The sequence below is a fragment of the Plectropomus leopardus genome, chromosome 21 (assembly GCF_008729295.1).
Source record: "Plectropomus leopardus isolate mb chromosome 21, YSFRI_Pleo_2.0, whole genome shotgun sequence".
NCBI classification, from domain to species: Eukaryota; Metazoa; Chordata; class Actinopteri; order Perciformes; family Serranidae; genus Plectropomus; species Plectropomus leopardus.
Window position 1 is genome coordinate 25720767 of NC_056483.1, and position 27769 is coordinate 25748535.

The 27769-nt window shown below is 40.7% G+C and overlaps 1 protein-coding gene across 1 annotated transcript; it reads left to right on the top strand.

The window, feature by feature from the left end:
• Positions 1–3142: 3142 nt before the first annotated feature.
• On the top strand, positions 3143–27524 carry palmdb (palmdelphin b). Its single transcript, XM_042510030.1, has 4 exons — positions 3143–3163; positions 23307–25707; positions 25826–25917; positions 26282–27524. Exons 2-4 carry the CDS (start codon positions 23397–23399, stop codon positions 26363–26365), a joined length of 2487 nt encoding a protein of 828 aa, XP_042365964.1. The 5' UTR covers positions 3143–3163; positions 23307–23396; the 3' UTR covers positions 26366–27524.
• Positions 27525–27769: the final 245 nt, after the last annotated feature.

The window sequence follows — 27769 nt, forward strand, 5'->3', positions numbered from 1 at the left end:
TAAAAAAGACGCATTGATTATATCTAATAAAGAGTTGTCTAATAAGGGCAAAACTTCCTTAAGGAGCTTAGTTGGGATGGGGTCTAACAGGCATGTTGATGGCTTAGATGCAGAAATCAAAGTGTAGAGTCGATTAAAGTCAATGGGGGAGAAATGGTCCAAATAAATTTTAGGCCTTGCTGCCATAGCCGGGCTATCTGTGTCCGGGGTCAGGTCAGGTAAGGGCAAGAGGTGATCAATTTTTTATAGTTATAATTTTATCATTAAAGAAACTCATAAAGCCGTCATTGCTTAGGGCTGAAGGAATACAAGGCTCTATGGAGCTGTGACTCTGAGTCAGCCTGGCTACAGTGTTGAAAAGAAACCTGGGACTGTTTTTGTTTTACTCAATTAATGATGAGTAATAGTTTGCCCTGGCATGGTGGAGGGCCTTCTTATACACCTTAAGACTGTCCAGCCAGATTAAACGGGACTCTTCCAGGTTGGTTGAACGCCAATGTCTTTCAAATTTGTGCAATGTTTGTTTCAATTTGCGGATCTGGAGGTTAAACCATGGAACTAATTTTCTTTGTTTAGTTATTTTCTTCTTGAAGGGTGCAACAGAATCAAGAGCTGATCGCAGTGAGCCAGTAGCATTATCAATGAGACAGTCAATTTGAGAATGACTTAAGTTAGTAGGAGTATTCTCAGTCGCTGTAAGGACGTAATGATGTCAAAGTTTCTTAAATTTAGCCACTGCAGAATCAGATAGACATCTAGAATAGTAACTCTTCCTGAGAGGCTCGTAGTCGAGTAATAAAAAATTGAAAGTTATTAAATAATGGTCTAACAGAGCAGGAATCTCAGGAAAGACTAATAAATCTTCAATATCGATGCCGTATGCAAGGACTAGATCGAGGGTGTGATTGTAGCGGTGGGTGGGTTTATGTACACACTGACTGAAGCCAATTGAATCCAAAAGTGTGGAGAAAGCAGAACTAAGGCTATCACTGTTAATATCCATGTGAATATTAAAATTCCCTACGATAATAATTTTGTCTGATTTAAACACTAAACTTGATATAAGCTCAGAGAAATCAGATAGAAATTCAGAGTATGGGCTGAGTATGGGGCGTGGTACACTATAACAAATAGAACTGGCTGTAGAGTTTTCCAGGATGGGTGAGAAAGACTAAGAAAAAGGCGTTCAAAGTTTAGCAATAGTTTAGCTTAGCCTTAGTGTGAATTGCTAAGCTTGAATCAAAAATAGCAGGAACTCCTCCTCCTCGGCCAGTGTCTCCTCTTCCATAGGAGAGGAGCGTGGTAGCTGAAGGCTCTGGTTCCTATCCTACTTTTGGAAACTTTGGGAGTCACAAGTAACCCTGCATTTTCAGAGGAAAAATATGGTCCCTTTTCTTGGTTCCCGTTAGAACACGAGCAGCAGCGTTCTGCACCTGTTGGAGAGACCTAAGAGATTTGTTGCTGTTAGTATGCACGGTGGATTGATCATTGATGTGACGAAATTGGTGATGATCTGATTAGTATGATTTAAACCAGGCTAGTGCAGTTCCTTTAAGGCCAATAAACAGTTCCAGTCTGTGCAGTAAGATTTGATGTTGTCATTGCCGCCAACGTGAATAACTATCATATTGTATTCCTGAGCAGTTTCAGCAGTGTGGCAGGGTGCGTTTTCCTGACCAACAGGGAGTGCCTTTGCCATGAGGAGGAAGTACTTGGTACACAATTGTGTTTGGATGGGTGGAACACATCAAACAGAATCCACATGAATGCTAGGACCATGAGTGTCCCAACTGAGCATTGTATTAAAGGAAATAATCAATGTCATTCACTTCACCTGTCGGTGGTTTGAAGGTTTTTTGGTGTAATCTAATTGGTGTACATGATATAAGGATCCAATATACAGTGTTTTAACAGTCCATCAGGAGAAGCACCATTGGATCTTATGGTGCAACACTGCATCTGCAGTCATACCTGAGGATGGGTGTGTAATCAGTCTGAGTTATTGTAGTGGGTTTGTGGGGTGAGGGGTGGGGGATATGGGGGGTGAGGGGGCCATAGCTCAGGGGCAGAAGCTGTTCCTCAGTATATTTGTGTAGGATCTTATTGTTCTGAACCGTTTAGCAGAGTGCAGTGGTTCAAACAGTGGGTGACTGGGGTGAGTAGTGTTTGTGGGGATGCTGCTGGCCATCTTCCTCAGGTGGTTGGTGCAGACACGTCTAGGTGTGGGAGCTCCATCCCCACAACGCACTGAGCAATCTTCACCACATGGTGCAGGTCCTCCTGCTTTGCAGCTGTGCAGCTTGCACCACACAGTTATGCAGTTTGTGAGGATGCTCTCAGTGATGGTCCTGTAGAAGTTCAACAGCAGTTGGTGGGGGAGCAGGGCTTGTTTCAGCTTCCTCAAGATAAACAGTCACTGTTGGGCTTTGAAATATCATCTTCTTGGTCTTCGAGGTGTTGAGGAGCAGGTTAATGCCCTACACCATCTGCCCAAATGTGCCACTTCAAGCCTGTAGACTGTCTCATTATTTGTTTATTCTCATTGACCTGAGAATCCTCTCACCTGCCCAGATTCTTTGACTACCATCATGTGTGTATCCTTAACTGCTGGATGCGTAAACAAGCAACTGTTTGCCAGTAAGTTTATCAGCTCAAGAGATGATGATAGCTGAGTTTTGTGCTGACAACTTGTTTCTGCCCCCAGGTAGACATAAAACTAGTTGATGCAGGTCTGAGTGTTAGAATAAGTTTAGCAATAAAAGGGTTAGTCCAGACTAAAGCATGACTTTAAAACATGATTGGTTTGTAAAATTCTTGCCGAATTACCCCAAAAAGTGTTGTCAAACAGGGTCTTCCATGAGACAGACACAATGTGTGGTTTCAGAAAAAAATTACCACTCGAGCATTTTCCTCCTACTGGAGAAGAGTAAGCTGGCTCAAATCAATCTCACTATGGGATATAGTGTGTGTATGAGCACAAGATGAGCTCCTCTCTCTGAGTGTGGGTTAATCAGAGAAAGCGCAAGTATTGGCTGTTTCCTGTACACCCCCCTTCCACCAGCCGTCCAATCAGAGGCGGCATCAGCCAGGCAGAGCTGCCAGTGTGAGGTTGCACACAGAGACAGAGCAGAGCCCTGTGTGTGAACACACCACACTGTCTCAGGTAGGTCCATCATCACACACACACACACACACACGCACACACACAAACACACATCTGAAAGTTTGCAAATGTTTTCCTTTGTGTCAGAGTATAGACCCACGCTGCATTATCTGCTGCAGCGACTAAAATGGAAATAAGTCTTGTGTTGTGTATTGACGTGGAGGGATGCCGCATGCCTCGCGGCAGAGCAGAATTATTGGGTTGATAATATGTTGTGCATCGACTAGCTGCAGTAGCCTTTGTGTATGTGTATGTGTGTGTGTGTGTGTGTGTGTGTGTGTGTGTTGGAGGCTTAGAGTGTGAATAGGCTGTGAGGTTGGACTGTCCTTGTATGGAGTGGAGAAATGCTTTGCGTTTTTGAAGATGCTGTCATTAGCCGATCATACTGACTTTTAAAGCATTCGTTGACGCAAATGTAAATATATTATCTTGGTAGTGGCATCTAGCCGTATAGGTAGCTTTGGCTGGATTTGTCCAGGTTGGAGACATCTGTCTGTGAGAATTTCACAGACACCGCATGTGTAAATTATTATGCACCAAACAAACTCCAGCAAGTATTTTTTCCAGTATATCCAGTCCTTAAGTGCTCACTTCAGCAATCAAGTCTCCCATATGCAAAGATATGCCTAATGAGCAACATTATATCTATCAAACTTATAAGGCATTTCTGTTCTGTGCTGCTGGTGAAACTATACATCATCATCATGATCATCATCATCATCTGTTACATGACCATCTCAGTTGTCTCACTGTAGTGTAAGCCCATCTTGTATCACTCTAGATGTCAATGAAAACTTGTTATTATTTGTTTGATTGTAGATTACTGTCCATTGTTCCTTCTTAAATAAAACTTAAGCATCTAGGCAGGGCACTGTGGCTCGCAATCAGTCAGTCGAATGTTGTGCGTTAAGAGCAAGACAAAGTTTGTTCTATTTTTTTGTATTGTCAGTGTTTCCCATGAAAAGAAACAAACCAACATAGTGTTAGACCTCTCAATATTTTATGACTTGCCAGCACTCTCTGTAACCCTCAACCCCATTTTTTTTAACAAACATTATCCAAAGGAAAAGCAGCCTGTTCTCATTCAGGAGTTGTCAAATTCTACTGCTTTTACAGTGATTTCAGCACACAATTCCAACACTGAAAGCCACCTTCTGCAGCTGTATCATACACCACTATACGGCACCTTTTGCAGCAGCATGATACGTGATATGTCGTGATAGCATGACATCCAGATTCAGTCGAGGACGTGGCTGAACAGAACTTATCATGGCTGGGAGACAGTGTTAGGCTGCTGGTAACGACATAATTTAAGGAGCATGAAGTTCTCTATAAGGCGGGTGGAAGGGGCAGTCGATGTACCAAACAAACCGTGGAGTGTGATGTTCATTTCCTGTCTGAATTTGAGGTTTTTTTTCGACACCTCACCATGTACCTTTTTTTGCCTAAATCTAATCCCCTGTGCCTATGCAGCATAATCATAACCATGTCCTTTGCTGATGTTGCAGGCATGGGTTGCCATGTGCTTTTATTGCGTAAACATAACCATGTGTTTTTGTTGACATCCCAGTGTCAGTAGTAGCATCCTGGAACGTCAACAGCAGATGGATACCTAGAACGTAATATGTAGCCGCAAAAGTCCACTGATAAAGCAGCAATATGTGATGATTTGGGATGAGAATGAGTTAGGAATTAGTGCATTTGTTGGGGGCTGTTTTCAGCAGCTGATCTACAGTTAACAATAATATTAAATAAAATTAAACTACTGTGTGTGTTCATGGTTCACATGTCAATCAGTGACACCATGTTGCTCACTGATGCGGTTTTAGTAGTTCTGGACTACAATGGAGCTCTAAGGCACAGAGGAAAATATAGATTATTGACATTCTTCTTTTTAAATACCTAATGAATTGCTCAACATTAATTCAAGTGATGCTTATTTATTAACAGACAGTATAAAATTATAGATTTATATTTGCAGTAGCCTGCAGCTGTCTTACTCAGTCCACTGCAATGATTGCATTCAAATTGTTTGTGCAGAGGGGGAGCCTGGGTTTTCAAGGTTTTCACAAACAGAAACGTGTCGTGCCTGTGTGTAGCTGCGACAAACACTTACACGTGAGCTCACACACAGAGCATCTGGATCCCTCTGACAGATTTGTATTCCTTTAGACAAACTACCAGTGCTGTCTCTATCATTTTTGTCTCATCTGTTGGACTGAAGTAAGTGAATGCGCTTAGTGAGTGTGTGTGTGTGCGTGTGTGTGTGTCGTTTGGAAGACAAAGAAAGCCCAAACAGCCCTCATCTTTATCTTTCATATTGACAGGTTGATATATATTTAGGAAGAGGCATGCAGTGTTTTAATGGAGGGCAAACACACTCAGTGACTTCACTGCAATGCATTTTGTCTCTTTATGATGACAGACTGGATTGTCTTTTATTTCCTTGGGGAAAGGATTTTCACATACAGTCTATATAAGAACAATGAAAGAAGCCTTTTCATGTGTAATCAAACATGCACACACACTCCACACCGCTGATAGAAGAGGCACTTTGAAAGGTTTATGAGAAAAAAGTGCCTCTTCTATCAGTTTGTAGCTGGCACGTGTCCAACCTCACAACTTCAACGTGACATTCAATGAAGGCTTAAATGTCTGGACTGCTCTTCACTCAGCTTGCAGATTTTTTTTTAAAGATGCATTCATGTGAAAATTCAAAAGGTTAGTTTTCTTTCTTTATGTCTGTGACATCCTTCCTCCCCTGTCTTTCATTTGATGTACATGTAACAAAGTCAATTATACAGCAGCAACATGTGTAACAGCATCACGTTTTCATGCCAACTCATCACGTTGCCACTTTGCAGTGAGCTTCTGCGTCTATTAAATCGTTTTTTTGCATCTGTTGTTTAAATTTTGGGATAGCGCTTTCATAATGTCACACAAGACATGGCAGGATGATGCAGCACGTGGTTATTTTGATGAAAGATGGAAAAAGTGTAACATTGATATCAGCAACACAAATGGATGAATGCATGTCAGTCTTTGACGCTGGAGGCCACTGTTGGCATCTCTTACAGACGGTTAAAGTTGTTTTAACCATGACCACTCTTTTTTTCTAATCCTAACCTTCTAGTCTTTATTAACCATGATTTAACAACAGCGTGTTCAATGGGTCATTAAGACTACATCCACATTAACCCAGTCTCATTTGTGAGCACATCTTCCTCTCTTTGTTTCAACTCTCTCCTCACTAAAATAATATTCATCTCACCCAACAACTTCTTAAAAAAAACAGTCTCAGAATGTATGAATCTTAATGCCACCTGTGTGTTTCCGTTTCTACAGCGTCAACACACAGCAGCAGGTAATAAAATGTTCTGCCGCATTAACAGACCAACTCAGACATGTAGAAGTTTAGCTAAGTTTTGAATCATTTTAAATACAAGGAAACATTGCTCTGGAATGCTCTCTGTCTCTATCCAGTCACTGAGAAGTTTCTGTCTCTATCTGCAGTCTTTGCAATGCAGCTGCATACTTTTAAAAAAAACTGTTTAGAATCCTGTTTTACGTACACATGGCAGAGCATTCACTGATCTCCAGGAGAAATTTACCTGGGGAAATCAGGTTTCCCTGATCCCCTACCCCGATTCTGGAAACTAGGTCTCTCGTTTACATTATGTTTAAAAAATGTGCCTACTGTAGCCCATTTTCTTAAATTCACTGCCTGTAATTGCTGTTTTAACATCACAACATGGTGCATTGTGGGTACCTACTTAAGCCAAGTCAGCAGAGTTGCAGACAAGTTGCAACAACTCTTTAGTGTCTTTAGTGTGTGTCGGGGTGTCTGAGTGTGTGTGGGTGGATGGAGGAACAGAAACTATCTCTCTCTGCTCTGATTTAACTCGCCTTTTGTTTTGGTTGTGTTAGGCTTTAGCTTCATTGCTCTTTAGTTCCATCAAATACAGCTAATGTTGGGCTATGGCTCAGAGGTAAAGTGGGTCATCCTCCAATCAGAAGGTCAGCCGTTTGGACCCAGCTCCTCCAGTTCTTGTTGAAGTATACTTGGTGAAGATACTAAACCCCAAATTGCTCCTGATGCTGCGTTGTCGGAGTGTGCCTGCCTGTGAATGGTTACTGAGTAGCAGGTGGCACCATAAATGGTAGCCTTGGCCACCAGTGTGTGAATGGGTGAATGTGACATGTAATGTGAAAGTGCTTTGAGTGGTCAAAAAAGAAAGCTCTATACGAGTGTAGTCAATTTACAATTCACCATGTTTGGTCTCCCCTCTTTGTCCAAACTTTAGTTCTGAAACCCTACTGAAGCTAAGGTATGGGGGTGGCACAATACTGTGATATGAGTTATTATTGTAATGATTTGAAAATTTAAGGAGGCAGTGATAAATGACATGTTGCTGCTTTGCAGTGGACTTCCACATCTACACATTACGCTCTAGGTATCTTCCTGCATGCTGCATGTGGTTATTTTTAGCAAAACAAGCATCTGGCAACCAATGCTGGGAATTCCACAAACACACATGCTGGCATGGAAGGTTAGGATCAGAGGAAGGAGGCACATAGTAAGGTGTAGAACATTACATTCAGATGGTCAGTGAACACCAGACTCCTGTATGAAAGTTTGGGGTTTTATGGACACATATACTACACCACCCACCCACCCACCCAATAAGGACCTTCGTCCTTCTACCTTTTTTTTTTTTTAAGATTTTTATTCTTGGGGCTTTTTGCCTTTATTAGATAGAACAGTGTAAGCAGGAAAGAGAGAGAGAGAGAGGGGATGACATGCAGCAAAAGGCTAAGGTTGGAGTCAAACCTGCAGCTGCTGCAGTTAGGACATAACTTCTGCACATGGGGCACCCGCTCAAACAACTGTGCTACTGGGCGCCCCACCTTTGCCCTTCTTATATAACGTTGTTGCCGGCAGTGTTTAAACGTGACACTGTTCTGTGGCGTATCATTCAAGCACGGCAGGTTCTGTCTGTGTGCTGCTGCAGCAGGTCCAGTCCATCCGTCCAGCAGCGTGTCAAAAACACTGTGCTATATTACCATGTCACACTACCATTTGAGCCTCTGTTAGTTTGAAATCATGACATATATGACCCGTTTATGAAGCTTATTCTGGTTATGATGATATTCTGGATATTCTGTTTACATGAGCAGATAAATCTGGTTATTCACATTCTGTGTTTACGCCCCAGTTTCATTCAGAACTCTTCCGCTAGCATATTCAGGCTTCACATAGACATAATATTCTGTTTACATGCTCGAACAACCTAAACGGACTACTCCAAAAACCTGATCATAAAGGAGTTATTCATGTCCATGTAAACACACATGTTGACCATGTAGGACGACACACCGAGTGGAACAGTTACAGTTATTTTTCTTCAGCAACTTATTAACACAATCACAAGAGTTCTCTCTCTCTCTCTCTCTCTCTCTCTCTCTCTCTCTCTCTCTCTCTGTGTGTGTGTGTGTGTGTGTGTGTGTGTGTGTGTGTCAATAGGAAACAGCCTAAGGGAGCCTCATCTCCAATCTCAACTTCATCTTAATGACAGTTCAACCAATACTCGTGTGTGTCCATGCATGTACGTGTTAAACGCAACTGTCCAGACTTTGATTTTCCTCAGTTATCACTCTAACAGTCCTTACCAAATGGGCAGTGTAGAGGAGTAGCAGTGCTTGTGTCATTTGTCTCATTTGTGTGTGTTATCTGGAAGCTGTTCCCTGGATATGATTTCTCTGTGGATGATCTCCTACTTGTTAACGGTAGGTTAGCTTTATGGTATGTACACTTTGCAACAGTGTGGCTCAATGATGTTGTTTGAATTGTCCTTGGATAATAATCGAGCTCTATGGCATGAAGAAGATACATCAGACCTTGGATACACACGCATGTGTAGGATACATAACATAACAACTTTTTTTGTTAAAAAAAAAAGAGTTCTGGACAATGAATATATGCCATTAAAAAGACAATTGTCAATTTGTAAAGATGTTAGACAGTGTCAAATATCTGCAGTTTGAGTTTTAAGCCTTACTCCCAATGTATATCATTACAATGAATACAGTGATAATGACCAAGCTCACAGGACTAGTTCTGGGACTTGATACTGAAATATTTGGTGTTGAATCATTCGTTTATTATGCTCTTAGTCTTATGAGAAGAACTCATTGCTTCATATTTTCATATTTTACAGCAAAGCAAAATAACGTCACAAACTAAAGGCACACAGTAAAGTCTAGTCAAGTTATTTGGTAGAAGTGATTAAAGTAATAAAACAAACAGGGAATAAAAAGATAACAATAAATTATTATTAAATGTAATAAAAGGATTACAATCTCTGTCTTTTCTCTGTAGTAAAAGGAACACTCACCTGCAGCAGATCTACAGATTCAGCATGTTTGCCGCTTTTTTCTATACACACACAGTTTGCAGCAAAAACAGCTAAAATGATCTGTTGTTATTGATATTAATATCATAGCAGCAGCATTGCACCTTTTATTACATTTGCATATATATATATATGCTTTAGCGTTTCCGTGAACAGAATCCCCTCATTTGTTAACAGAACCATAATGAAGGCAAACTCAGCGTAGAAAGATTCACTGGCAAGCAGTAACACTGTTTATGGTCAATCCAGTGGCTCAAACATATGGCAAAGATTTTTCTGATGTGACATTGTGAACTTTTTAAAGTAGGGTGTTTGAATTTACCTTTTGTCCCACACTGCACAAACACAGCACTGCTTCCCATCACATTTAACAGTCTGCCAATGAGGTGGTGAGGGGGAGGTGGAGGCGGTGACAGCTGAGCAGTGGACTAAGTGTCAGGCCTGTTGATGGTTACCATGGCACTCAGTCTGTTGCATGTATGTGTCCTTGTGTGTGTGTGTGTGTGTGTGTGTGTGTGTGTGTGTGTGTGTGTGTTAGTGAAAACTTCCACTGGCAAACAAGGATGTGTGGATGAAAAGAGACAAAGAAAAAAGTTTGACTGGTGTCATGGTGTGAACAGGAAACAATGTGGTCTAACGCAGCTCTAAATAAAAAAGCGTGATCATTTCATCGTGACCAACTATCAAGCAAAACAGGTTTCTGAACATTTGAGAAACGCCATTCAGATACTTAGTCATGTTTAATCATATATCCATGACGACCAGCTGTAACATTCCTTATGACGCAGTTAGATGTGATCATTCAAGGGTTCAAAGATTTGTTGGCACATCGAGCTTTGCTTAAAGGGATACTTTGCTGATTTTCAACCAGTTTGTATCAAAAAAATGTGGGTAGTATGTGTAGATGAACTGTGGTAAACGTCCCTCCATCTAACCAGCACCTAGATATTCCTCCTTCACCCATGAAGAAACTCCGCCAGATGACATATTTTACCTTGTCCAACAGAGATTCGATGGCTCTTGCTCAAACTACAGGCTGTACTTCTGCATTTTTATATGCCTGTCACCTATGCCACCACCACGGAGACAAAGTATAGAGCTGGATAAAGAAGTAAGCACCATACTGCTTCTGGAACAGTGAAAACGGATTCTGGGGGTGCTTTCACACCTACTCTGTTTGATTCAATTAAAATGAACCTGGACTGAGCCCACATTAGTGCACTTTTACATGAATGTGCTGCTTTATTTTTAGACCTTCCAAAGGCCTTTTTTTTTTATTAGAAGTCAATTTTTCTTTTAAATATCATATATCAGAGTCTCTTGCCAAAAAGCTCAGGGTAAAGTTGGGTTTGTATTACAGACAGAAACACTGTCTCTCTTTTAGTGCAAGAAATCCAAGCGACACTTATGTTTGCAATTGATTATTGAGACATTTTATACATGCATGCTCATACATCTTGCTTGAAAATGTTGAATTTGGTGTATCATGCTGCATTGTGATTTGTAACTGAATCAGGTTTCTGCACTCACCACTGCATATTGTATGAGAAAGTTGGTTTGTCTTCTGAAGTCCAACACTGGTAAGGCCATTTTACAGGAACTGCCTTCTTATTTATGTTCTCTACTGACTCCTAAAACTGTCAGTAGATGCAACCTTCAGTTGCACGGACAACTTTTGTATGTTGTCCCTCAAGCCCGCACTGTCTTTGGTGAAAGTGCTTTTAGGTCATTTTCACAACTGATAGTCTGGGGGCTCGGTTTGATTGGGGGGGTGAAATTGTAACATTGTGGCAATTCAAGTTAGTTTGGTTTGCATTCACACTGCACTTTGTCAACTGAACTAAGAGGAATAAACATGAGGATCTGCTGACTGACAGGTGACTGTTGATTGGCCAGTTTTTGCGTTTGTCATCCTGGACTCACGTGGGGAAATCAAATGATGTGACTGACAGAAGTTCATGCAGCACTTTAATGTTTATAGAGAGTTTATTTTTATGTTCTTTGGTGTCGCAAAGAGCTCATAAAGAAATCATGAATCTGATTGTAAGCAATATTAGGCAGCCATTTTTAGACTGCACATCGATCACGTTATCAGGGCTGCTGTGGGTGCGTGATCATAATTGCTTCATTGTTCTACATATACATTATAGAAGACAAATCACAAAACTTTATGAACTCTGCATGTATGTTCCACTACAGAAGACATGCATTTTTCAGCAGCTGCTGGAGGCTCTACAGAGACACACGTCTGCATCACCTGCTGAGAGACTGTTAATCAGGTCTTTATATGACGGCTTCTGAGTGAGTTCTGTAGTGACAGAGAGGCCAGTTTGACATTCCTGTCCTTTTGTTTTAATAAGCTTAACTTTTGAAAAACATCGCTCAGCAGAGGCATCTGGCTGTTTTAATAACTGATAATAACACAAAAGCATGCCTGCGCTGCTGTGCTGCTGCACGTGCCCTTTGCGGCAGTGCTGGCCTTTGTCAGAATCAACTGTGAGAATGCAAATCTTGGTGTCAGCTGCAGAGTAACTGTAAATTGGTCTCTTTTATCAGCCTGGGAGATTTTAAAAACAGGATTAAGAACCATTTGGACAATGAATGCTCATGTTCGGTTACCGAACATTGCTAATTGAATTGTTGAATTGTTATGCTGTTTGGTTAAAATTGCTGTCGTGTTTTAGTCTGCTTGTTCTTTTATTTGAAATTCTTTGTGCTGCTATCTAGTACAGTAGTAGGAAAAGAGGTTCTGAATCTCAAGGGGACTCTTCCTGGTTAAATAAATAAATAAATGTACAGTCAGTTATGCAGTCAGTTGCTGCGCGAAGTTTTTCAAAACTTCAGCTTTTTAAAACGTACCTGCAATTCACTAATGAGACAGGAACATTTAAATCAGTATCACTGCAGAAGTTCATGTCATGTATTCAGTCAAGCTGTATTCGAAACCGTCCCCTCATTCACTCACTCGCTCACTATTTACCATGTAGTGTGTGTTAAATAGTGAACTATATAGGAAATAATCCAACGAGGTTTCGGACACTACACTGAATGTCATTGCGTCAGCGGATCGCCGGATATTTGTGTGAAGCAGCAGGCGAGCCCAGCTCACATAAACAATCAAGCACTAAGGAGGACAGATGAGCGGAGGTTATATCCATGCCACATGTTAAGTTTTCTGTTAAATCCCAAATAAACTGGTGAAATTCTGAGGATGTGGAAGTGTGATTTTGTCAAAAATGGTCCGCTGTCCTGATTGCCAGTTGCAATAGCCCTCAGTCTATATAGCTTGCGAGCAAACTAGAGTTACGCACGTGAGCCAAGTAACTGAAAATAACTGTAGTTAGCTTGCAAACTACTGGTTAACAACTCTTTCCAGAAAAAAACTGTTGACTTTACACAAAGAAAATGGTTCCTGTAATTGTTTGTCTGCTGTTAGCACAACTGCTGCTTCTAAGAAACAGACGGAGGTGAAGGCAAGCTCGCCTAAGACATTTTTTTGTTTTTTTGATGTCGCCGACATCGTCAGATGGTAAATAGACCAACCAATCTTAGCTAACATGATAGCTAACTTCAACACCTAACTTTACTTGGAATATAACAGTAATAGATATTGTGCAGAGTCAGATTTATAATTTAGGACCCCGTAAAAGCCACTAAGGACAAAAATGTCAAATGACAAAAACTTCCAAAAACTGCTATAAAAATATTATGGATAAATATTTTTTTTCCACTTTTTGGGGTTAAATCTTTTGATCATCTTTAGTCCTGATCAATATTACCAAACATTTATTTATTTTCAGGATTTTCTTTAAATGCCAGTCTGATTGCATGATTTCACTGCTTTTCATGAAAAATACACACAAAAAAATGAGTTATTTTCAATATAATAAATGAGGGGAGGCTGGTGGGATTTTTTTTTTTTATAAAGTCACAGTCTTGGATATGTCACAGTCTTGGATATGTGATTATACAACAGTTCGTTCCGATCAAGTAATTTGATTGGTCGAGAGCCATTCCATGAGTGCTGATATAGGAGAACAATATCACTGGGACTGTTAACTATTAATTCTGCATGTATCACTCCGCTTCACGGCTGTTCAAAATTAAACACGTTAATTAGTGTAGGAGTGAAAATGGGATATGTTTTAAAAGTGGGATATGTTATAGTATGGCGTAAGCATAGGTTCAAACAGCTAGTTGCTGCGCAGTTCACATAGCTGTCAGTTGGTCAGGTTGAGGGAGGAGAGAAGAAGAGAGGAGAGAGAGGAGGGGTGGGGTGCGACAAGCAAGAAAGGACGAGGATTTTGAAGTGTGGCTTGAGCTTACTGTACATGAATTGGAGTTACTAAAAGTTATGAGGAAGCCCAGGAGAAAGGCAGCTGTGACGGGCGGGCTTTGGTAAACCACCGTTCACTGGGAGTAAACCAGGTGTTACAGATGTTACAAAGATGTGCAGTGAGACAGAGACACACTCGTCTGACACTTTATCCCTGGCGTTCTCAAAGGTAGTGGGCAGTATTGATGGTTGCTGAATCCACATGGCCCCCCCCCCCCCCTCGTAGATGCCCAGTGTTACATAAACTGCAAACTGTTTCCATTAATCCAGCTTCAGGCAGTATGTGACCACCAGGGAATGTATATTGATATTTTCACTGGCTACCCAGGGTCTGTCTATGACTCAAGAGTCCTGAAAAACAGCCCAGTGTACACCAGGCAGCTGTACAAACCCCAAGGTTTTTATTTCCCTGGGGATGATGGGTACCCTTGTCTCTCTGCCCCCATTGCTATCATCACTCCCTACAAGGAGACAGTGCGCATGGCTGTTGCCACCACGCCAAGGCCAGATAAATTATTGAGCGCTCCTTTGGCATCATGAAATCTTGCTGGAAAGCGATTTTCTTAAAGCCACCTTTCACACCATAAGTTATTGCCTGCTGTGACATACTGCACAACATCTACATGTCCAACAGAGACATTATGGAACCAGCAGAGGAGGTCTTCAGGCCTGATGATAATGCTGATTAGCCTTATCGCCACCAGGATCAAGAGAGTGGGGACCAAATCAGGGAGAACATTGCAGCAGCTGTCACTGCTCCTGAAGGTCTAGTGGCAGCTCTGGAGGTCCACGATTACCTGTACTTTTTTCTTTTCATTTTTCTTTTGTTTTTTTTAATCTCTTCGTATATCATATTTAATTTGTGTGGCAGGTATTGCAATACATTGTTAGACAGAGGGTCATTGTAGATGAGGTTCACTGGTGGTTCAGGTGTGCTTGGTTTAGGTTTGACTATGTTGGAGAATAGTTTATGTCACTAAAGAGTGACTGAGTTCGGATGGAGAACCGGAAAACATAATTCCTCCTGCCTTGGCCATCACCAGCACTGAGGCATAAAAATACATAATTAGCTAAAATTAAAATAAAATAACATAAAATCTATATACACCCCATACACCTTTCAATGATACAGATAGTGTGTCTCAGCCCGTTCTCACCTGTTTATTGGTGAAACTTCATGTTTACTCGTCTTGTTTCATTCGTTAAAAGTCTCTGTGAACAGGAACCAAACCAGAAGTGCAAATACATTCACTCATTCATTCATTCATTCATTCAAACCTCTATTCAAGAGTCAGGAGATCATTTGAGGGAGACCCAAAAAAATGAATTCATTCATTCATTTTCCGTAACTGCTTTGTCCTCACAAGGGTCGTGGGGGGGGGGCAATCCCAGCTGCCATGGGGGGGAAGGTGGGGTACACCCTGGACAGGTCGCCAGACTAGCGCAGGGCCGACATATATAGACAGACAACCTTTCATGCTCACAGTCACCAATCAACCTGACCTGCATGTCTTTGGAATGTGGGAGGAGAGAACCCACACAGACACGGGGAGAACATGCAAACTCCACACAGAACGGCCCCCGCCCACAGACTGGACCCCGTTCCAACCCAAGTTCGAACTAGAGACCCTTTTGCTGTGAGGCAACAGTGCTAACGACAACACCACCGTGCCACCACCCAAAGAAATTAAGACATTTTAAATGATTAACAAGCAAACAAATAAGAGTTGAAATATAAATAAAATTAGACAAAAAACAGTAATAGCAATGTAAATAGTTACAAAATAAAAACACAAGATAGCAATCATGTCATGGTGTAGAAGTATAATTAGTAACATTTACACTCAATTAAAGAAAGATCTGAAATAAGGCATTTGAACAATTGTAATGGTGGCAAAGTGTCCAAGTTAAAGTTCTTCTCCAGATTATTCCATGAATAAAGCGAACTGTAAGAAAATATTTTTTTTTTGTACAGTTCTGATTTGGGGAATGTAGAGCAACAAGCTATTCTGCGACCAGGTACCAAGATTATGTGCATTTAGAGGTAAGAGGGATGGAATATGGGGAGAAAGCATCTGTTTCAAAGCCTTATAGATGAATAAGAACCAATGCTGATCCCCCCTCACAGCCAAATGTGGCCAGCCGGCCTTTTGATAAATATGGTAGTTGTGGGTGCTGTAAGGACCACTGGTTATGAACCTTAGGCGTGATAAAAGGCATCCAGTGCCTTTAATGAAGAGGCGGCAGCTTTTCCATGAATGACATCACCATAATCTTAAACAGATAAATAAAAAGGATTCAACTATTCCTTTTCTATGTCAAAATGGAAATAATTCTTGTTTCTGTATAAAACCAAATTAAAGTTCTCAATTTATGAGTAAGGAAGTCAATATGGTGCTTAAAGTTTAGTTTATCATCCAGCCAGGTACCAAGGTATTTGTATTGTGTTGCTCACTCTATAGAGGTGCCATTTGTAGAATGAATATTTAGAGATTCTGAATGATTAGCTTTGGGGACCAGCATCTATTTGTTTTTTTCTGAGTGTAAAAATAATATGTTATGTAATCAGTGTTGCAGGGAGTCAAATGACAACTGCAGGTAACTAGTGGCTGAATGTGCACATTTTGCTGACCAATATAAAACTGTGTCATCTGCATAAAGATGAAATTAACAGGATTTAGAGGTAGTGACAATATCATTCATATGAACTGAGAACAATGTGGGTCATAAAACTGAGTCCTGTGGAACCCCTTTAGTGATATTTAAAAAATTAGAATTAACATCATCAATCTTTACATATTGTCTTCTGTTAGAGAGGTAGTTTGCAAACCACAGGCAACTGAGGGAATCAAAACCAATACAAGAAAGTTTCTTCAGAAGTAATGAACAGTCAACCGGGTCAAATGGGAGAGAATACCGAAAAGAAGGAGAGACAGGATCTGAGCTGATTATTTACCAGGGATTCCAAGATTTTAGCCAGACAACACAATTTGGAGATGGGATGATAGTTATTTATATCAGTTTTGTTACCACCTTTATGTATGGGTCATGAAGAACATGAGCTGTTTTCCACACTGTAGGAATTATTCCAGTGGAGATAGTTAATTTGAATATATGAGTTATGCATTCTGCAATTAGTGGCACTGAGAGTTAAAGAAAAAAAGCTTCTAAACAATCAGCACCAGTTGATTTCTTATTATCAATAGCAAGTAACACATCAGTAACTTCCCTAAGACTAAAAGCAGACATACTGAAGCTTTGTGGAGTAGTATCATCCAGTTCATCTTGTGGTTTGTGGATATGATTCACTTGACTTGTGATGTTCTCAAAAAGAAGTCCAGAGGAAGCAAAAGGACTGTTAAAGGCAGTGCAAATTCCCTTACAGTCTGTTTAAAGAGTGTGCCCATTATCAATGCTAATTGGAAAAGGGCTAGTTGGAAATAAATCATGTATCATGTTTTCCCGTGGTACGGACCACATATACCCAGATATGAAAAACCCTCAGTGTTTTTACACTTGGTCTGTTTCAGCCCTCCAAGTGGACTCAGACCAATGACTCAGCATTTTTTGCACATATGTGAACACTCTAAATGAATTTAGACCCCTCTGAAGCGTGCCAAGCTCAGACCACCTTTGGACAACCCGAAAACAAAACGCCTCTGGCCTCGGCTATTGCCGGCACAGAGGCTTGAAAATACAAAATTAGCTCAAATAAAAATTAAATAGGATCAAATCTATATACACTATAAACACATTTCACTGATCTAGATACTGTATGTCCATGATTGATAGTTACACAATGATGATGTGATGTGACAAACAGTTGGGTTAAGTTAAAGTTTGAGCCTGAAGCAAAAGGTGCAGTGATAAGATTCACTGATTCACAATACTGTGCAAGAATGTTGTTCTAACAGGCAAACATTGAGGATAAGAATATACTCAGCTATATTTCCATTTGATGCACTGGATCTGAAAAGGACAGAGAGGAGAAAATCAATGTGCTTTTATTTTTGCATTTGTCATTTCCTGTATGGGGATTCCAGCAGTAACTGCAATGACCATAGCTATATATCTGGGCAATGAATGTGAATCAGGCCTTAGAATTAGTAAAGAACAAGATGATCCAGTCATTTTTACATTCAAATATTGTCCAGTGCTGCTTCAGAGCTGTTATCCTGAGCACAGAGCGGTACATTCTGTGCTGTTTCACCCTGCTGCAGAAACTCACACACCATCATTGATCTGTGGGAGATTGAGGCATCATCATAACTACCACTGCAGCACCAACACTGATGTCAGACTGTGGTTAGACTCTGCTTAATCCCATGATGCAAGAGTTGGCTTGATGAAAGGAATGTGCCCACTGTGACTGATTCAAACAGAGATGGAGAGAAAGGGGAAAGCAGAAGGATTAGAAAGTTGGTGGAGATTGGACTGGTGCTGGTGGCATTTGATGTTTGGAGTCAGCAGCTGTGGGGATCCTTTAAATACTCACAGCTTTGGAGTGAATAGAGGACACAGGCCCTGGTTCGCTGCTGCCCTGACACTTGACAGCAGGGGTACATGACCTCAGCTGCAGGGGGAGGTGGATTTTGCCAGAGCCTTTCATAGAGTGAGACGGTAACTCAGGCATAAAATACCAATATTCAATTAAAGCTGCAAGCTGCACTCATCGTTTGTTTTTGAATTGACAGGAAAGAAAACATTTGATGTGGCTTATGATCTTCAGTGACAGTGTGTTTTGTTAGACTACATTTGCATAGAATTTTTATTTCAGAAGATTTTGAATGCATCCCATTTATTTTAATCTATACATAAGTGCTATAATGTGAAAAGTGTTCAAAGTTATCATAAAAATGCAAAAATTTAGACAGCCTGCAAGATGGCAAGAGCAGGATTTGAACGCCTAACTTGCATTACATGTCAACCACCTTACCACTGAACTGATGAACCAAGGACCTGAGCAATGTCTTCTGCAACAGTCAAAAATACCCAGGGTGCAGGTAGTTTCCTGATGATCTCTTCAACCCTGCCATACAGGTGATAAAAAGGATAAGTCAGAAGCAGAAGGCAGAGAGAGAGGGGACCCACAACTTAAAATATTTGCAACAATTTAACTTTTGGGGACACAATCCTTAAAAAAAATAAAAATAAAGAATTAACCTGCTGGTTTCTGGCTTTTCTCATCTGGAGGTTTGATCCTTCAGAGTCTGTATCCACAGAGCAGGTGACTCACTGTGCCACCAGAAGGACATCACCTCTCTAACACTTTCTGACAGCTTGTGGCAACAGTGTTACATATGCAAAACTGGGGAATGTATTGTTTTTTTAAGCTTAAAGCACTGAAAATAGTCAGAGCATTAGTGACAAAATGCCAAAAAAAAATCTCACATCATGCTGCTGGCTTCAGATGTGTTGTCAAATATTTTTGTTGACCTTTGGTTAAAAATTTGATGAAATAGAAAACGTTTTGCATACAATTCAATTTACAAGTCAATAAACCTATTAAAAACCATTGAGTAAAATGGTCATTCCTGTCACTGTGTGTGTGACAGGCACAGCTGCAGTAGCGTATCACAAACACTGAAATCACATTTGTCCTCTGCCAAAAAAAAGGAAAAAAAAGAATGTCCGAATGCTTGTTTAATGCTTTATGTTTCTCTGTATATAAACTCTTGGCTCTGTTTTCTGTAAGCTCTATTAGCATTAACTCTGCCAAAATTAACTTAGGCAAACACCACAAACAGAACTCAGCTGCCAGCAGCTAACAGCTAACTAGCTCTCCCTCTGCTGATAACAGCATGAGGATATGTGCTGCTGAAGCTGCTTGCATTTGATAATTTCACACCTATTATTATTGTAATATGACATGTGTCTGTTTCCACTGTTGCTGTGCCCCCCCCCCCAATTGTATTTCATTTGTTATTTACAACATCTATTGCACGTCTGTCTGTCCTGGAAGAGGGATCCTTCATCATTCTCTGCCACTCTTCCTGAGGTTTCTTCCTTTTTTGTTCCAGTTTACAGGGGTTCTTTTTAGGGAGTTTTTCCTTGGGTGATGTGAGGGTCTAAGGGCAGAGGGATGTCGTACACTGTAAAGCCCTCTGAGGCAAACCATGTTTTGTGATAATGGGCTCTATAAATAAAATTGATTTGACTTGATTACTTTGTGATTTTCTACGTGATAGTTATATATACGAAAACCCCTTTGTCTTTGTTCCAAACACTTTTTCTATTGTCCCTGGGGATGAGGGGACACCACTAATCCCTAGCGTAGCTAGCCGGCGACAAGTAGGTTACTGTTACCTGTTTTCATAGAAATTTGAATGTAGAGGTGCCAATGAATCATGAACTGTAATGTTGCCTTGTCAAAGGGTTTTAGTATGGGGATTTTTTACATTTTTTTATTTAGACAGGTAATCTAATTAAAACATGCTAATTCTCAAGAGAACTTGATCAAACTGAACTATGTGGCCACAGGGGACTCTGAGGGGATATTTAGTGGCTGTGGCTCATAAGGAAGAGCAGGATGTCTGTTAGTTCCATCTGTGTGTAAATGTGTAGGATTACTGAGTAGCAGGTAGCATCTTACAGTGGCCTCGGCCATGAGCGTGTGTGTGTGTGTGTGTGTGTGTGTGTGTGTGTGTGAATGGGTGAATGTGACTCGTAGTGTAGTATTTTGAGTGCTCAAAATGACAAGAAAAGCTCTATACAAGTGCAGGTCCAGCGAAACAGTATTACAATTGGCAGACTTCACTGTAGTATTCAAAGTGCCAATCATCAGAATAAGCACTCCTAGCTCTTTCACCATTAAAGTATGTCTTAACTTCATTTTAACAAATATGTGCGTACAATACAAGTAATTGTGAATCACATAGGCTATTTGTGTACTGTTTATGTTAGTGAGGATTTAAGGCAATTGAAAGGTCGCTGGTCTTTGCGGATTACATGTAAAAAGTGTCCATAGACGAGATACTGAATTTTGAATTGCTTCCAAAGGCTGGGTCATCTGAGAATGACTGTGTATGGATGTTTCTTTAAAATGTATCAATCTGATTTCACAGATCAGTATTGAAGTGCCGATGTCATGCACAGTAATGCAACCAGTGCAGCCGTCATCAACTCTCCTCCACTCCGCTGAGTTCCATGTGTGTCCACAGCAAAACACTGCACGCCATAAACAATAGACTAATCATTCCGGTTATTTACAGAAACTGTGATCATAATCCAAGTCAGTACCAAGTCCCAATACAATACTTCTATTTTCCCATATAATAAAGCTTCACAGTGCACACTTGAAGTACTTCATTTCAAGCACTCCAGGGATTGCATGGTCAAATGCAGCACTGCAATCTTGAAGAATTATGATAGATCATTTACCAGCATCTGCAGCACAGATGAAATCGTTTGTCACTCTTAGGAGAGCTGTCACTTTGCACTGGTGTTACTGGAAACCTGACTGCAATTTCTCAACAAAATGTTTTTTTGTTATAACATGGATGGAATCTGGTTGGATAAGAAGGAAAACTTTAGAACTGGCCTTTAATTATATGGAAAACTTCGGTCAACACCAGCTTTCTGGCTTGTGGAACTTTACTGTTAAAACTTGTCAGTAGTCTATGCCAGGACCAATTGCTTCAAATGGATGTTTCAGGAGCTTGATTGGAATTATATTAAACTGATAGCTAGCAGGCTTCATGTCTGTAATGTGTCCAAAGCTAAGAGACTGGGCAGCCAGAGGGTTCTCAATAACCAGTGAGAAATCTCTGTTGGGGTGTGGAATGCTTGATTTAGTGCTGTCCATTTTGTTTAAAATATATATATTTAAAGCTCACAGCTGATTGGGGACAAAATCAGTTGTGACGGCTTTTGGTGGTGATATTTGAAAGGTATTTTGCTTTTGAATGTTAAACGGAGGACTATTAGACATTTCTTAGGAGACAGTTTGTCTTTTATACACTTATGTTCTGTTTTCCAGCAGTCCCAGGGGCCTGCAGTGGTTTCCTTGTTTGCTGTGAGGGCCCAAGGACAGAGGGTGTCATATGTTGTAAAGCCCTCTTAGGCAATTTGTGGTTTGTGATTTTGGGCTATCTAAATAAAAATGTGTCTTACTGAATCGTCCTACCAGCTCTAGTTTTAAAGGAGGCAATGGAGTCTAGGAAAGACAGACAGTGTGGAAGAGGTCTTATAATACATCAGTTATGTTGGTGGAGGACGATTTAATAACAGAGGTGTAGTGTAGCTGATTATGTAGGACCAAGTTAGGGCAGGCAGTTTTGGTATAAATACATTCTCGTCCTTCACACCAATGTCACGTAGAACAAAATTGCAAAGCATTCATTTATTTATTTCAGACTTCTAACCAAAAACCCCATTCAAAAACCCACTGATCTTGAGATAATATAAGTCATTAAATAAGTATTCTTGTGTATTATTGTATTGTATGTATAGAGTTTGATTTAAACCATTGGGCCAATGCCGGCTTTAAGGGACTGTATCTTGAAATTGAAATGTCAAGGAATGAGATTGTTCTCACAATGAAAAGTAATAGTAATTTAAATGTCTGAGTATGTGCGTACAAGTGTGAACACTGGGATTGTGGGGCTCAGCCAATCATCTTGCAAGGGCACTCTACTGTGTAAAGGAGGCAGACCCGGCATACGTAAGAACAGCTATAATGTCATTTAATTCAGCTGCTTTTCACTAGCTTTCTCTCTTTGTGCACATAACCCACTTGACTTAGCAATGGCAAACATTGATGAGAGATCCGTCCCCCCCGACACACAGACACACACACACCCCACAACTTACAACCACCCCCCCTCCCCTTCTGCAGATACATCAGACAGAGTTTGTCCACCAGACACAGAACATGTAAGTGGTGTCCATGGACAACCCTTATAACACTTCAAGAGTCTTGCTGAGGAGGATCTGCCACATTGTGATGATTACAGTCACAATAACATACAAGTGTTATTGAGTCATTCCAGTGTTCTCGTCTGTGTTGTTACTGATGATTAGCTCTGTATTGACATAAAAATAATTTGGGGTTTTATTTGTCAAAGTCAATTTCAAAGAATGGACATGTCAATAGAGAAATTTAAAAATATTTTGGTAACACTTTCTGTAAATGATATGTCTAGAATGCATTATAAGCACATTTGTATGCTATTATAGTGGTAATAATCATGTATGACAACTTAGAATGTTTTTCATAAAGTATTATAATTCCTTGACATAATGTGTTAGAAGTTCAGCATTCGGGGTGAAGCAAGGCAACTGTGAAAATGCTGATGATGTTTTGCAACTCAATTTATGCATTTGCCAAAGGTACAATTCTCGTTCTCCCTCCCAGAGAATGAAAGTCTATTCTCCTTTTTCCTTTTTTTTTCAGAAAGCTACCTCTGTGGATAGAGAGGCAGATGGAAAAGACCTGAACGAAGGTTGCAGCACAACTGAGAATCACAACTCCTTCTCTGTCACCATGGAAACCACTGAGCAATCAGAGCTGGCGATAGACTGTGTAGAGAAGGTCGCTGTGGTTGATTCACCTGAGCAGGGAAAGGACTTCAGTGCAGATGATGAGCAAGTTTGTTTTGAGACAGACATATTAGATTTCCCAGGGAAAACAGCAATGCTTGGCAAATTATTAACTGACCTGCCAGCCAGCACAAGTGAGATTGACAAGCCTGACTGCTCTGAGACCACTGTTTGCACTGAAATACCTTGTCAGGATCAAATGGAAGCTTTGATATTAGAATCAGGGCATGAAGAGCTGAACAGGAATGAGTCAATCACCTCATCTGTGTCAGACACGCCCTCCAGTGCTGACAGTGTTTATGAGAATGATGCTCATCGTAAGAGGCAGGACATGCCTGATCCTGAGCAAAAACAAGACACTGAACCAGACCAGTGTCCTGAGCCAGAGCAAGACCCTGAACCAGACCAGTGTCCTGAGCCAAAGCAAGACCCTGAACCAGACCAGTGTCCTAAGCCAGAGCAAAAACCTGAACCAGACCAGTGCCCTGAGCCAGAGCAATACCCTGAACCAGACCAGTGCCCTGAGCCAGAACAAAACCCCAAACTAGAGCAGTGTCCTGAGCCAGAGCAATACCGTGAACCAGAACAATACCCCGAGCCAGGAAAATACCCCAAGCAAGAGGAAGACCTTGAGCTGGGGCACTACCCTGAGCCAGAACAAGACCTTGAAGCAGAGCAGTACCCTGAGCCAGAGCAATATCCTGACCTAGAGTTACACCATGAGCCAGATTCTGAGGATAATGAGCTTAATCTCGGAGATGATTATCAAAATGTGGCAATAGACACAGAGGAAGACCAAGACATCCTATTTGAACCACCCATTACAGAGGAGTCGATATTAGAGCAGTGTATTCGGGAAGATGCATTGTCAGATGTTTCCAATGAATCCTGCCATGATCTTGAGCCTGATGAAATGGAAGAATGCCTTAGAGTTGAGATTGCAGCAGCTTCCTCAGACAGTGAGGCAGATGAAAAATGGAGAACAATATTCTCTTCTTCAATAAATAAAGAAGATGATGACTCATATTTGGACAGTCTTCAGCTGAGTGCCCAGGAGCTCTTTGTGCAGAGGGTTGAGGTGACAGACCTTGAGGAACCAGACAACAACAATTTTGAAGAGGTACGTTTTGAGGTTCCACAAGTGGAGCAAGTTCTTGAACAACCTGAGGATATCATTTCCTTTCCTACCCCTCTACAAGAGGTTAAATACAACCCTTTAGGCCTCCAAGGTTTGTCTAAAATCTCTGAAGATGAGAGCGAAAATGGGAGAGATGCCAGTCATAACCACGCCAACCATAAGCACATCACTGCAGATTCTAACAAGAAGCTTCCGAAAGACTTCTGTGTGATACAAGAGACTATGAGCGAGAATGTTAGCACAGAGCATGTGGACTTCCAGCTGGCTCGCAAACAGTGGCGGGAAATGGAAGAGCAAACCATGAACAAGATTGTCTTACCTACAACCAAGCAGCCCAGCTTTCATGGCAGCCACAGCTTCATGTACACACCTGTCCGTAACATCGAAAGAACTCACAAGAAAGCACATGATCTGGAGAACTTGAATCTGGCTAGCGATTATCCTCAAACCCAATTCAGCCCTTGCTCAGAGGATTCTGGCCTGGACGATTCCAGTTACAGGTCCCCTTACGATGACCCAGAAACACCAGTAGAAAGGGAGATTCGCATATCAATGGAGAGAGAAGAAAACTTCAAGAGAGAGAGGGGCTTTTCCAGGATGGGCAAATCAACTGATTGTGCTCCATCACGAAGTATGCCTAGATCCATAAGCACTCCATTGACACCATCATTCATCATCACCTCCTCACCCACGAAGGAACCACTGAAACATGAAGTATCAGCAAACAATGTCATCATTCTCGACCCTAGCAATGACTTTACCTCCGGCCCCAGACGTGACAAAGACAATATGACAGCTCAGTCCCATGAGTGGTGCTCTGAGGACAGCAGCTCCAATGTCATCATCCTAGAGACATCCAATCTGATTATTCGCAGTACCTCTGAGTTCTCACTCAATAAAGCCAGCGAGCAACCCCAGGAAAAAGTGTTCCTTAACAATCCCTTTTTCAAACTGCGTTCAAGAAGCACAATATCACTGGTGGATGAAGAGATAAAGATGGTGAAGCAGAGGGAGGATGAGCTAAGGAAGGAGAGGGCCAATCTATATGGCAAAGACAGGTTCAATACAGAAAGGATAATGTCAAATCACATGGACACTTTGTCATTTGGCCATTCAGGTATGTCAGCAAAATACTTACCACAGAACAATAGATTATTTACAGTATTCTGCACACATTCTTTTTTCTTGTTTCTACCTTTGTGTTTAAGCTAATGATGATCTTTCGTCTTTATTAGTTGATGTACCAGTGAAGTGCAAGTCCTCTCCATCATCACCAATGAAAACAGCCTACAGGATGGATCGCTCTGCTTTATCCTGTGATCACAGAGTAAGCTCTAACTCAAATATATACTTTTTACTATTTATACTTATGTAACAGACTTTTTAATGGAAATTATCTTAAATCATTTTTATACACATTTCTCCTAATAAAACTATTCATTCAAATTCATCATTTAAATTTGTAAGCATCAATTGAGTGCATCCTGTCTTAGTCTACAAAAAAAGACATAATTGTAGCAAAGTGTTGCTAGGTAACCCTGAACAGCAATTACCATACCATTAGCATTACATGACAGTGATTTACTTGTTCCACCTTCAGTCTAATAACCTGAGAGAGAGGGAGAAAGTAAAGGAGGAGGAGGTGGATGCTGCACTTTGAGAGCAGGTAAACAATCAGCTGTCTTTCTCAGTTTCCAGAGGTCTACACAGGAGGAAGACGCAAGAGTGCCATGGCTCTGCGTTGGGAGGCAGGCGAGTTTACAAAAAACGACTGAAGAGGATCAAGTCAACATTTTGCCATCTAAAAGCATCAATTGTCAGTGTTTTACCCTGTCAGGTTAAATGCAGTGTTGCAGTTGTTTGTTTCATCTTGACATCGTGTCATAAACTAAACGCTTCTGTGATGCTTTGGGCAAAACTAAGACAATGAGAATGTTTGTGGCCACATTTCTTTAGGTTAAGTTAATAGAGAACCAAACAGTATTATGCTGTACCATCAACAAGATAACCCTTGATTCTGGTCTGAGATCATGCACTATTTTCAGATCCCCACATGGCACTAAATTATCCTCATCCCTTTTTAATCAACTCTCAGAGCTGCTGGTTTTATCTCCAGTTAGACCAAAACTTCTATAACTTGCTGTTTTTATGAAGTAAGGTTTATTACAATACTGACAAGGATGGTGCCAATACACAGTTTCCATTTAAAACTAATTATTTTGTTGTTGTTTTTTCAAGTGGTGATGATATAAATGAGAGGCAAACCCTAGTTATAAGCTTTTGTGTCATGCAATAATTTTCTATAACTGTATGCCTTCTCGTGGGTTACCACTTGCCTATTGAAGTGTTTAAAAGGTCCAATACACAAGCTCAGAATCTCAAAAAAATCTCAAAGAAAAGAAAAAAACTGCCTTGTGTTTGAGGATAGTAAAGGCTGAGACTATCTTAATACAGAATAACATGCCATATGTACATTAAAAGAATTACTGGTCACTGTAAAGAGAGTTCAACTGAAACTAGTATGAGGCTTCAGCACTGAGTTTTACAAATCCAGTGCTCATCAATTGCAGACTTATGGTATAATGCTGCCTGTAGTGTTGTATATTGGTCTTGTGTTGAAGTATTTTCCTCCTTTGTGTTTTCTGTAGACCTGCCCTCTAAGGTTGAACATAGGGCATAATTTATGTTGTTGCTAGGATGAGGTTTGATACCACAAAGGTGAGCTGTTGGAATTTGGGCTAAAGGCCATGTCACACCAAGCCGATGGTCCATCAGTCAAAGTTGGTTGGTGGTTCAGCACAGTACACAAGAAGACAAGTGGAATTGAAAAATGTAAACAAGGTCGAGGGACTTGGGTCAAAACAAATTTATTCTATAGGGTAAGACTGTTTTTCTTTTGACATGGGCTCTGAAAAGAAACGTTTCCTGATGGTTTGTTTTGTTGGTAAATCTGCTTTGTTCTTTCAACATTAGATTGTGTTGCTAATGTGCTAACTGGCAAACTAGCATCAAAACGGTCTCCCGGTTTCCCTGTTTGAAAGATTATAACAGATGACTGTCGGTATGGAGGGGTATCTGCTCTCATGCACGTGCATTGCATACATGCTGGTTGGTCATTGCTATATAAATAAAGTCATTTGCTTTATTTATATAGCACATTTCATACAATGTCGGCTCAA

Coding starts and splice junctions, on each gene's coding strand:
- palmdb (XM_042510030.1), top strand. CDS start 23,397: ATGGAAACCACTGAGCAATCAGAGCTGGCGATAGACTGTGTAGAGAAG. Junction 25,708..25,825: donor TTTGTCATTTGGCCATTCAG/GTATGTCAGCAA, acceptor CGTCTTTATTAG/TTGATGTACCAGTGAAGTGC. Junction 25,918..26,281: donor CTTTATCCTGTGATCACAGA/GTAAGCTCTAAC, acceptor TGTCTTTCTCAG/TTTCCAGAGGTCTACACAGG.